Consider the following 12,429-nt stretch of genomic DNA (forward strand, 5'->3'; position numbering starts at 1 on the left):
GGGGGGGGGGGAATAATGCATATTCCATATTACGCTCTGCTCGCATGTTTTTTCTTTTTCTTCAATCAATCTGTGCGGCCTGGTGCCCCTCCCCAAAAATGGCCCCGGGACATAGTTTGGGTGCTAACTAATTTTGAAAAAGTAAGGAGTGGAGCGTATCTGTTTTGAATGTGCGGAGTAAAACTCAATAGTAACTTTATTACTTGGCAGTAGCTCAAGACCGGTCGTCGGGAGACGCCTGCTTGGTGTGTCCTCACCCTCAGTGAAAGGCTCCCAGTCGTAGAGACGATCCATGAACTCTTTGGCGTTGAAGGCGGCGCACTGCTCGGCTCTGGAATCCAGCGGGGCTCCGGCGCACACCTGAAAGACAACAAACAGCTTTCAAACAAGCGCGCGGCCATGTTGTGAATGTTCGGTCCTCTGAGAGGCAATTTTGAAAATCGGGGGGGGATGGCCCATGGAGCACAAACACACACACACTCGGTCTGCGCGCGGCATTTTGGCAGCCGGGGAGCACTCTGCCATATGGAAGGAATAGATTTTCTGCGAGCGGCCAAGCAAATAAATCCATCTTGGCTTTGAGTTTGCCACCGCAAAAAGCGAGCGACTCCAGCAACACGTGCGCGCGCTCGCCACATTCAAGCGCGCTCCACCTGCCTTTCAACGGCAGACATGAGCGCTTCGATTTCGCGGTCGTGGGAAGTAAGCACTCGACTGCCAAACGCCGCGGCGCACTCACACGAGCACAAGATACACGAGTTGCCATGTGATGCGCTATCGGGGAAATATTAACATTGAATCCCCACTGCGGCAGATCATTTGAATTTACGGAATCCTTGTGGAGAATTTTATTTGTGTGTCGAACACAAGTCACGGTTTGATTTGCAACGTGGTTCGCATTTGATATGTTTGGATCGGGACTTAAAATTTCAACACTGCTTTCCCTTATGTTGATACTTGTTGCCCCCCCCATCCCTCCACCCTCCCACCGCTTGCTGCTATGCAAAATACAACGCAAAATACATGAAGTAAAAAATCAAATGTATGCGAATACTCGATTCTTCGATCATATTTTCAGTAGAATACTCCAAATATTGGTGAATTTAAGAAATGAAAACTGCAGAATATATATATTTAAAAAAAGGGAAACAAATTAGTTGCTCATAACAACGCGAAATACATGTAGTAAAAAATCAAATGTATGCGAATACTCGATTATTCGATCATATTTTCAGTAGAATACTCCAAATATTGAAATCGTTGATAGTGGCAGCCATATGTTCAACTTCATTCATTTCCCCAACCGCTTTATCCTCATTAGGATCGCAGGGCATGCTGGAGCCTATCCCAGCTGACTTCGGGCAGTAGGCGGGGGACACCCTGAACTGGTTGCCAGCCAATCGCAGGGCACACAGAGACCAAGAACCATTCGCGCTCACAATCACACCTAGGGACAATTTCGAGTGTTCAAACAGCCTGCTATGCATGTTTTTGGAATGTGGGAGGAAACCGGAGTACCCGGAGAAAACCCACGCAGGCCCGGGGAGAACATGCAAATTCCACACAGGGAGGCCGGAACTGGAATTGAACCTGGTACCTCTGCACTGTGAACTTGACGTGCTAACCACTGGACTACCTATGTTCAACTTCCCGATGATATTGTTTTTTCTTTGTTTAATTAAAAAAAAAAAAAAAAAAAAAAAACCTTGTCCCAGGGATGCATTTAAAAACTAACTAAAATGAATTCCAACAATGTCCTTGGTTTTAGCCTTTGTTCATTACGATCACACATGAGGCTTCGGCGGTTCAAATGAATGGATTGCATTTCAGGGGCTGCAACAGAAACCGTACCCCCCCCCTCCCAAAAAAAAAACCTTTTCGAACGACGGCTCACGTCTCGCAAAACTCTCAAGTTGAGGCATTTTTATACATCTCAAGGCATTCCCCTACCGAAGTTGTCGGATGAATTGTTGCAGCCTTACCGCCGGAATGTGATAAAAACCAGGACGATGTCTGCGGTTCGAACATGGCGTGCTCTTGAGCTGCGAGACCGCAATTTATGAACGCTAAAGCGACAAGTGCATGTGTGTTCCCCCCCACAAATGCAACAAACGCAAGGCTTGACGTGCGAGCACCAACGGACATCAACAAGGACGGTTTGCGGTCTGGCACAAAGTCCGAATTTGTGGGCGGCTCCCGAGTGCGCCGAAATGTTAAGTGGAAACACAAGTGTGTGCGTGTACGTGTGTGTGTGTGTGGGCGGTTGAAGGTCAGTATACAAGCGGCACCTGAAGTCTTGAAAGCTTGCCTGCTTGCGGTGGTTAATGGCTGTAAATACTCGCGGGGGATGTAAACACACGTTGGGCTCCGATTCCAAGTGTGTGCTTCCTCTGCGGCGGACCCGCGGCGGCGGGGGGGCCCCCCCTCGCGCAAGCGCAGCGTGTTTTGAGTGTGGTTAGGACGAGCAGGTGCTTTTCGCGTGAAATGGAGCAGATGTACATCCATGCTGGGATTGCACTGTAGAGGGAGTGTGGAAAAATGAAGGGTTGGGGGTGAGGGGTAATGGACTAAATTGAGGGGGGGTGCGAAGGAAGAGCCAGAACAGACGTGGGGAGACAAAGCGTTCGGGGGATCTGGAGAGTATTTGCGTGGACTGGGAGGGTGTGGGAGCGGGCAGGGCCCTCCCTCGTGACATCTCCAGGCTATGAGAAGGGAGAGATGGGACAGGGTGGCAGAAAAACTCTCCCAAATATTGAAAAATGGATATTTTTTTTAAACATCTCAGCGAATAGGGCGGCCCGGTGGTTCAGTAGTTAGCGCATCGACCTCACAGTGCAGAGGTACCGGGTTTGATTTCAGCTCCGGCCTTTCTGTGTGGAGTTTGCATGTTCTCCTAGTGCCCGCGTGGGTTTTCTCCGGGTACTCCGGTTTCCTCCCACATTCCAAAAACATGCACGGCTGGTTAACGGAACACTCGGAAATGTCACTCGGTGTGAGTGTGAGCGTGGATGGTTGTTCGTCTTTGTGTGCCTTGCGATTGGCTGGCAACCGGTTCAGGGTGTCCCTTGCCTACTGCCCAAAGCAGGCCGGGATAGGCTCCGGCACACCCCGCGACCCTTGTGAGGATAAAGTGGATGGATAGATGGATCTCAACGAATATGCAAATCTGCGGGTACCGAAGCGCGAGTACTTGGGGCTCGACCGTATTTATAAACTCACAATCCTGAACATTTTTGGGAGTGCACTTATCTCGAGGGGGGATGTTCCAGACCCACAAAAAAAAAGTCCTAATCATCCAGCGGGCTGCTCTCCTCTTTGGCCCCCTCCACAGGTTTTCAACGGGCTTGAGGTCTGGGGACTGACATGGCCGTGGGAGGAGCTTAATTCTGCGGCTACGAATTTCAGAATGAGAGTGTGCTTCTGCGAGTAAATCTGTCTCAACTGAGTTATTGTACCGCGTTTGCGTTGTTCATCATCGGATGCTAATTCCGCATGAAGATCATGAACGTTTTGCTCACGCAAGGGAAACTTTGCATGCTTCAATGGAGGCGCTCAGGACTTATGAGACGAGATGTGGCGGAGTCTGAAATTGTGGACAGGGAAGAAGAAGGCGCGGGCGAAATGAACCGCTGGCGTCTTCGCTCGCGGCCGCCTTCATTCACGTGCCAAATCTTGTAAAAAAAAAATGAAAACTTTCATGCGGGCGACACAAACCAGACGGCTTTTGTTTACACGCTGGGACCGCCTCATCTCAAAGTCAACACTGACTGTTACCGTGACGACCACTTTTGGTTCGCATCGCATGACACATTCCTGGATGTAGTAAGTGGTGCCTTGAGATAAGAGTTCAGTTTGTTCCGTGACCACCCTTGTAACACACAACATCCATATCTCAACTCAGCATTCCCGATTGAAATGCTTAGAAAAGTAATGAATACATCGGAGCCACCCCTAAAAAAAATTTAAATGGGGGGGGGGGCACTCTACAAAGTAACCTCATTGAATAGAATGTCGAGAACTAAACGGTTTCTGCATGATGCTTTAATGCTGCAGTCCAGTTCAGTGTGCTGCTCCTTCTGTTGTGCCCACCTTGGCCACCAGGTGGTAGTATATGAAATACAAGCAGACGCAAACCAAGAAGAAGAAACTTACTTCATCCTCTTCGACTCAGATTTTGTTATATTGTCGTTTTTTTTTTTTTTTTTTTTTTTTTTTTATGGATAAAGAATATATGACTGTGATGGGCCAAACGCGGCAGCGATCAGGTTGTTAATCTTGACACCGGGGCTCTCATTTTGGTCCCCCTTCGGGAATGTCGCCTTTCCCTCCAGAGGTCAAGGCCTACCACCCCGATCCACCCCACCCCCCACCTGAAAAGTCCAAAAGGTTCACATCTCCACGCGCCTTCCCTCGTACAATCGCTCATTGTTGCCTCGCTGCCACCAATCAACTTCTTTGCTCGTAAACTGCTTGAGTGGGATTTATTTCACCAGGCAAACTTGGCCTGCTGGAATAATCAAGGAGTGAGCTGCTCTCAAAGCCAACTCACGTCCCAAAAACTCCCTTCCTCATTTCACTGCACGTCTTTACATCATGTTAGGGTTTGCTGTTTTTTTCCATTCCCTAAGAGAGAGGGAGGGAAACAAAAAACTAAACAAAACAAAACAAAAAACACCCTAGGAAATAAAGCTATCGATCTTGATACGACTGAAGAATGGTCCATTTTCAAGTGGAATGCTTCCATTTGGTTCCATTCAGTGGGATTACCATTCCATTCGATACCATACAACTGAAATTTTTTTCTCATAAGTCAAGACATCAAAAGGCGCACCAAAGCTCCAACTCATCAATTTAATTCAATTCAGAGGGACATCCAATCATCAGCAACTTCAAAGCGATGTGTGTGCTTTTTTTTTTCTCAGAAAAGACCATTCGACACGTATCTCCATCCATGACATGCCATACCATTCTAGGACGACACATTTTTGAATGGAACGATCCAATGCAGTCCGTTTTTTTTTTTTTTTTTTTTTAACTCAAATGCATTTTCGGTACTCGTTTTTCCTAAAAGAAAAGACAGGTCACTTGATTCCCGTATGCCAACTTGTTGGGGGTGTTTAAATCAAGAGAAAGCTTTCTGTTGTTGTTGCTGGCACCATCGGAGGCGGCGGTAGCGGCGGCCCGCCGCGGCGAGTGACGGCGAACCGTGGAGAAACCTTTGTCAAGAAAACACCAGCCTGAGCTGACAGAATGAGTGAAGGACATATGCAAGCAAAGAACAGCTGCAAGAAAAGTCAATGCAGCTGCTCAAAGGGTGTCTTCTCGACGTGGAGTGCAAAAGTACACGCGCGCACACACACACACCCGCACACACACAGCAATACAGTACCACACACATACAAACACACACGGGTCCTAATCACACATAACACTCCCGGTTGAAAAACAAACCCCAACCCGGCCACATCTAATAAGTTTTGTACAAGTTTTGTGTGTGTGTGTGTGTGTGTGTGTGTGTGTGTGAGATGGTCCCAGTGGTGCGTCATCCAGATTGACGCCATACAAGTGAGTTTTTGCCTGCACAGCTGGACATGTGAACTCAATGCGTCGAGCACAAGAGCGACTGACACGGTCATTCCTCAAGCATTACGGCCATGTGAGGCGCACACGCACGCGGCCCACCTTCGCAACACAAAACTGAAATATGAACAAGGTCAAGCCCTACAGTTCGTGTGTGTGTGTGTGTGTGTGTGTGTGTGTGTGTGTGTGTGTGTGTGAAATGAGCATTTTGTCTTGAAGCTAAACTGAAACCATCTCATGATCCAAAGTATACCACATCATATCTATCTACTAAACCTAGCCATCCATCCATTCATTTATCTATCCATTTCCCGATCTGCTTTATCCTCACAAGAATCGCGGGGGGGTGGAGCCGATCCCAGCCATCTTCGGGCAGCAGGCGGGGGGACACCCTGAACCAGTTGCCAGCCAATCGCAGGGCACACAGAGACCAACAACCATCCAAGCTCACACTCAAACCTAGGGACAACTTGGAGTGTTCAATCAGCCTGCCATGTATGTTTTTGGAATGTGGGGAGGAAAGCGGAGTACCCGGAGAAAACCCACGCAGGCCCGGGGAGACCATGCAAACTCTACACAGGAAGGCCTGTCGTCAAAACGTATGCAAGCGATGTCTATGGCGTGCCAGCTGTTGTTCGCGACCGTGGCAACATCCACATGCTGTCTCTATTCTCACTTCGGAGCAACCCGCTTCTTCCTTGACAATCACACTATGGTTTTATGGTTTAAAAGCGATACAGTACAACATACTGCTTGTGGAGTCTGAAAAACTGGAACTGGATTGCAGTGTGGCCTTGAAAGATGAAATCACTCATTGTGTGGGTGGGACACGACAACGGTCTTTTTTTTTTTTCCCTCCCCATGTTTGGCCATGTCAGGAAACATTTGCTTGTCAAGTTTTTTTAATGAATTTTTGTACTCTGGATGTGGGTGTGTGCACAGATGCATTGTTTTTTGTTCGCGATTAGCATTCGATGGCGGGAAGCAGCCAGACCTCAACCTTGACCCCCGCCCCCCCCCAAAAAAAATTCCAGGAAGTCGGAAGTGATATAAAAAAAAAAACAGCATCGATCAACAATATCAGCTGCCCTCCTGCAGCCAACCAGATACGAGGCTCACAGAAAACCAAAAGGCACAAGGACACACAAGGACGTGTTTGGCAACAACAAAAAGGATGATAAGAACAATAATACGAAGGAGATAAGCGAAAGCAAGGTGGGAAACGTAAGAGGCGGTGGACGGAATGTTCCTGATGTTGGCTGACAACAAGCTGACATTGTTTCGTTTGCAGCAGCGACTTCATGTTCATCGTCATGCTTCCTTCTGGCACATACAAGCGCTTTTATTTACAATTCCTCAAACAAGTTGTTGGAAATTTCTTTTTTTGCAGCCCAGAGGGGTCCAGCTGGGTATCACAAGTTGGTTGCAACCTCAAGCATGTCTCGCTCCACATTATTTACAAAAAGAACCAACTGTTCACATAAACAAGAACTTCTACTGTCAACTGAGACCAGAAGTATATTCGGCAGACACGAGAAGCCTTTCCAAAGAACGCAGCCACTACTGTTAGCTTACATAGTCGACGGCTTGTTAGCTTATTGACCAAAACTATTGCTAAATTGCCTCCCTTCAGATACGAGTTAAGTTCGTTTCCGTGCAACCAAAACACTCAAATTGAAACGAATGGAAATTGCATTAATTCAAAATAAACAAACAAATAAACAAAAAAAAACATTTCGGTGTTAGCACTCAGTTTGTGTGTCACATTGTGATGCTGCAATCTGATTCATCGTGTCTGGCTCGGCCACCGCGAAGCAGCGTCATACTACAGTCTTGCAGACGCAAACAAAGAAGAATCGAACTTTTGACTTCTTCTCCTGAAAGTGAGTCAGTGTGATGCGGTCACAGTGGAGGATAAAGAATATATGCCCGTGCGTGTTGCTATTTTATCCATCGACATGTGTTGCTCCACAGTTTGTGTTCAAATTGCAACTACCCATACCAACCGTTAGCATGTAAAAGGCGTTCTGCCTTGTTTGTTAGCATTGAGCTAGGTGGACTTTGCGTGGCAAGATGACGAGTAATTGTCTTGGGATTTTTTTTTTTTTTCGTTTGACATTGTAGCTTCTACAACTAGAAGGAAGAAAAAAAAACAACTGGGCCACTGTATTGCTGCGCTCGCATTTCGGTCCTGCGCGCGCTTGTCACATATTCCATAGAAGGGAAAAAAAAAACAAAAAATAATTAGCGTAATTAGTGAATAGTGAACTGTAAATAGGCGCAGAATCACTGTGTTGTTTTTAAACCTCCTTCCTTGAAACAGAACAAAACAACCCCCCCACCCCCCCCCAAAAAAAACAACAAAACAAAACAAAAAGGCCTATAGGCATCATGCCCCTTTTGTAACATTGTTTCACTTTTCAATGAAAACACATGTTGGCCAGAACTTTTCTTTTTACTCCGCCGGAGCGCTAATAAATCGAAAAAGAAAACGGCTGCTGATAAAACGTTGAAAGAAAGACTTGAAAAGGGAAGCGGGCCGCCCTCACTCACGCCACACGGGAGCTCGCGATCAGAGGCGCATACGCTTGTTAAATCGACAAAGCTCAGAATGACAACGCGTGCACGGCTGTTGCACGTGTGTGTGTGTGTGTGTGTGTGTGTGTGTGTGTGTGTGTGTGTGTGCTTCAACCCATTGCGGATTGTTCCGTCGCTCACTTGTGCACACACCCGCCGAATAATGCGTTTCCTGTGTGGCAACGCCCCAGTCATGACATCATCAGGAGATGGAGGCCAAGGTGAGCGCGTTCTTAGCTCGTTAGGTCGGCGTGAAGGCGCGTTGAAAGGCGCGCCGCAGGTTGCCGACTGCGTGAAACGTATTTGCTCTGCGAGGAGCGTCGAGCACACGGTTGTCTAGTGGAATCTTCGGCCTTTTACGAGGACCCGGAGTGTTGAAACGACATGTCTGCTGCTGCTGATTTCTTCTTCTTCTTCAGCGGGCTGCTTCTCAAATTCCACCTTTTCCTTCCCCCCGCGCTTCTGACAGGAGGTCCTACGCACCACACTCACTCACTCACACACTCACGCACAGGTCCGTCTCACACGCACTTTTCCATGAATTCTCCCTTTCTTCTGGCGCACACTCGCATTCCGTTGCGACTGACCCGCTCTCTCTCTCTCCCGCCGTTTTAACTTCCCCACAAAGCAACGTGTCCACGTCGTACTCGGGGCGCGGATCCGTCCTGCACGCGCTGTCCACAAAGAGCGCGCGGCTCAGCTCGCACACCTTTTCCCATCTCCACGGAAGACATATTTTCAACGCAACATTTTCAACCAAACGTCAAAGATCCTTTCAAATATCCTTTCAAGGATTTTTCACGAGTTTGCACACGGCCACGTGAGATTCCTTTGGGACCCCCACCCCACCAAAATGCAGGCATCTTCAATTCAAGTTCGGAGGGTTCTGGTTGCAAGGCAAAAGGTTGTGATTGCAAACATCTGGAACCCGTCAAAAAATGCTTCAATTGATGTCAAACAATCTCATAACGGCAGATTTCCTTGCCGCGACATTAATTTGTGGTTTTGCAAAGAGCATGTTTCGTTTTCCACGAGAAAGACAAATGTTGATTGAATACAAACTAAATAGGGTTATGAGGTCTGCAGACTCGGGTCCATTCGTGGAGAACCAGAGTTCAAAGCAAACACGGTGAAGCAGCATTTAGGTGTTGTGCTGCGGGCAGACGGAATAAGTGAACGCAGCAGAAGTCAAGTCAACGCTTTTCAATCGACAATACAAACGATGATCTTCCTTTTCACACCAGTGATTCTTTTAAAGCATTTTTTTCAAATCACATTCTCCAAATGTTTTTCAGATGTTCTTTCGTTTCTTTCCTTTTCAAATGTCTTGAAAAAAAAACCCACCGCCAGTTGGGCTGTGTTATGACACACAGAAATAATCAGTGGTACAGACGCTCGCCTTCACTCACCAAGACGCACACGTGCACGTGCGCAGGCACAATATGCTGGGCAAGATGCGACTCTGAGCAATGGGCACAAGCGGTAAGAAACAATATTCACGATCGTTTACTGTACTCAAGTCAATTTTTTCAGCTGTCTGTACTTAAGAATTTATATTTCTGACGACTGAATTACTTTTCCTCCCCTGAAAAGTAAATAAATCACTCTACCACCTTCTCTCCATAACACACCCAAGCTAACAACGAGGCACTCTAAAGAGGTCCCACAAATGGACTATCTGACGGGAAGAAGCGGAATGACGGCATAGCTAACTTGCTAACAGCATGTTACAATATTTAAGTTGCTAGAGTTCTCACATATATGGGAAGGGGCGACTCATGCCGGCCTCCAAAGTTCGTCACAAGGGGCCATTTTAGTTTTGTTCAAAAACATTTTTTGAAAACTGAAAAAGGGAAAAGCAATGGAAGGCAATGGGCTCTAATTTTTGTGACCGCTGTTAAAACAAGCAGGGCGCGTGGGATCATTCTGCGCTGAGTCATGCAATTTTGATCATTTTGAAGATGCCGACAGGCCGGCATATCTGTCAGAGGGAGGTCCACGCCATTGTGGGAGTGGTCAGAACAGACTTGGCCAATCAAAGCAGCTCCTTTCATTCCCTTTATGTGCGGTGCACTCATTGCACACAAAGGTCTCGACGTGGTGGAAGCACATCAACACCGCGAAGTGGGCACCAATCCTCAAATCATTTGTGTCCCCCCCACCCCGCCCCACTTTAGGTACGCCTCACACAGGGCCCAAAGTTAGGATGGACTTTCTGACACCAAATTTTCCCTCTGCCATCTCCAAGATATTCCTTCCTTCCTTCAACTCCGGGAGTTGAGGTGAGTTCAGGGTTCTACTTGTGGGATCTACTGAGCTGCAAAGCACGCGTACCCCAGCTCAAATGTGAACCAGCCAGGCCGGAACAAACGACACTTGTGCCGAGGCTAAGGCGGTCCCAAATATGCTGGGCGAAGCTCAGGCGTCACAGGACAGCGATTAGAGCCGCTGCCAGAGAACAAACGCATTTGGTGATGGGGGTTATCCAAGAGGAGCAAGGAGGGCCGGGGGGTGGCGGCGCAGCTGGCAAATTATCGCCAGAGGAGGTCAAGAGCCCGAGCGTGCCGAGCGGGCGCCACTCACCGTTTGGAGAGCCCACTTTCACTTATCGGCTGCACTGGCTTCATGCGTGCGTGGCACTATTTTCGTCCCTGGGATCAAATCTGAGAGGATCATTTTCCTCCCCTTGATTGCATTTGCGCTTCGCATAAGTATCGATCACGGCGGAAATCGAAAGACGAGTTTGCTAAAGAGCGAGCCCGAGGGTTAAAGCGCTCTCGTCGCGTTTCCAAGAAAAAGCTTTACAACGGTTGAGTTGCGAATGGGTGTCGGTCGCAACGTGCTCCGGCAGCGATTGGATGAATGACATCAGAGACTACGCGCGGCTCAAATCGGTAACACTGCCGGGAAGAGGAGCAATTTTTTTTTTGTTCTGTGTTTCAAAAATGCATTGGATGTGTTTCAAGGACAGTTGCAGCCAAGGTGACTCATGATTAGTATTGGAGAGAAAAAAAAGCTTGTTTTTATGATTTAGAAACAAACGAGAAGCCATTGTGACCCACAGTCCGCTCCATAAGTATTGGGACAGGAACACAACTGTTACCGGTTGAGCGCCAAATTCCCCCACAATGGCTTTGAAGAGAAACCAACAAGATATGCTCAAAATGCAACCGTTCAGCTTTAACTTGAGTCAGAATGACAACAATTCATATCAACTCCGTCGTCAGCTCCCTGTAGAATTATGCAAATTAGTATTGGCAAGCCAGTGGGAATGATCATTCCTCATGATCAGATAATCGGCTCATCAAGCCATGAGTCAACAATGAAAAAAAAATAAAGCAAGCACTCCACAAAAGGTCAGCGGTTACAAAGCGGCTGAAATGAGTTTACTGAGCAGGGTGCACGGGATAGGGTGAGAACCTCAGTCATGCAGGAGATGAGGTGGCTCGGGCATCTGCTTATGACGCCTCCCTGGTGAGGTGTTCTGGGCATGTCCCAGCGGCAGGTCGCCGCGGGGATGACCCAGGACACACCGGCTGCCCTGGGAGGACTTCAGGACCCCTCCGGAAGAGCAGGATGAAGTGGCTGGGGAAAGGGAAGTGTGGGCTTTTCTGCTTAAATTGCTTCCCCGTGACCCAACCCAGGTAAGCAGATGGCAATGCATGGATGGATGGTTGGAAGCAGCATGATTTTTTTTTCCTAAAAAAATTTTTTTGCCTATTTTACGTCCAAGTGTTCCTCGACCCCCCCCCCACCCCCCCAAAAATAGTCAGCAAATTTGTCATTATAGCAAAAGCAGAAGTTAAAATGTGCACCTCTCAACCACTTTCATGGTTCACAGCTTACCAAATATGGTTCGCATGCCTGATAAACGGTTACGTTTGTCCTTGGACTTGTGAGTGGTTGAGTTGCACATTATTCAGGCATCCAGTGGACCTCCTCGAAGGGTTTTGGTCCTCTCTAAATGTCACTTTTAATTGCGGGAGCTCCCAAGCGTGGCATTCTTGTCTCGGCGAAACCGCAGCCACGGCGAGCTCAGCTTGGCTTTCGTCACCTGCCTGGCCAGTCAACACCCCCCGCTCACAATAACCGCCCCCCATAACCCATCCAGGTTCCATACAGGACAGCACAGCAGGCTCCTCCCACCCGTTACTGTGTGCCATCATGAGCAAAGCCTCCAAGCAGATGTGTGTATTCTGGGCTTCATCCTGACACACACACACACACACACACACACACACACACACACACACACACACACACACGCGCGCA

The 12,429-nt window shown here is 47.9% G+C and overlaps 1 protein-coding gene across 1 annotated transcript in view; it reads right to left on the reverse strand.

Moving 5' to 3' along the window:
* The window catches only part of adamtsl4 (ADAMTS-like 4), a 37,290-nt gene that overhangs the window by 15,751 nt on the left and 9,110 nt on the right, over nucleotides 1-12,429 (reverse strand). The window contains exon 5 of the mRNA XM_019881575.1: nucleotides 258-360. Within this exon, the coding sequence (XP_019737134.1) occupies nucleotides 258-360 (103 nt within the window). The remainder of the gene's footprint in view (nucleotides 1-257; nucleotides 361-12,429) is intronic.

Source organism: Hippocampus comes, unplaced genomic scaffold (genome assembly GCF_001891065.2).
Source record: "Hippocampus comes isolate QL1 unplaced genomic scaffold, H_comes_QL1_v1.1 scaffold227, whole genome shotgun sequence".
Classification (NCBI taxonomy): domain Eukaryota; kingdom Metazoa; phylum Chordata; class Actinopteri; order Syngnathiformes; family Syngnathidae; genus Hippocampus; species Hippocampus comes.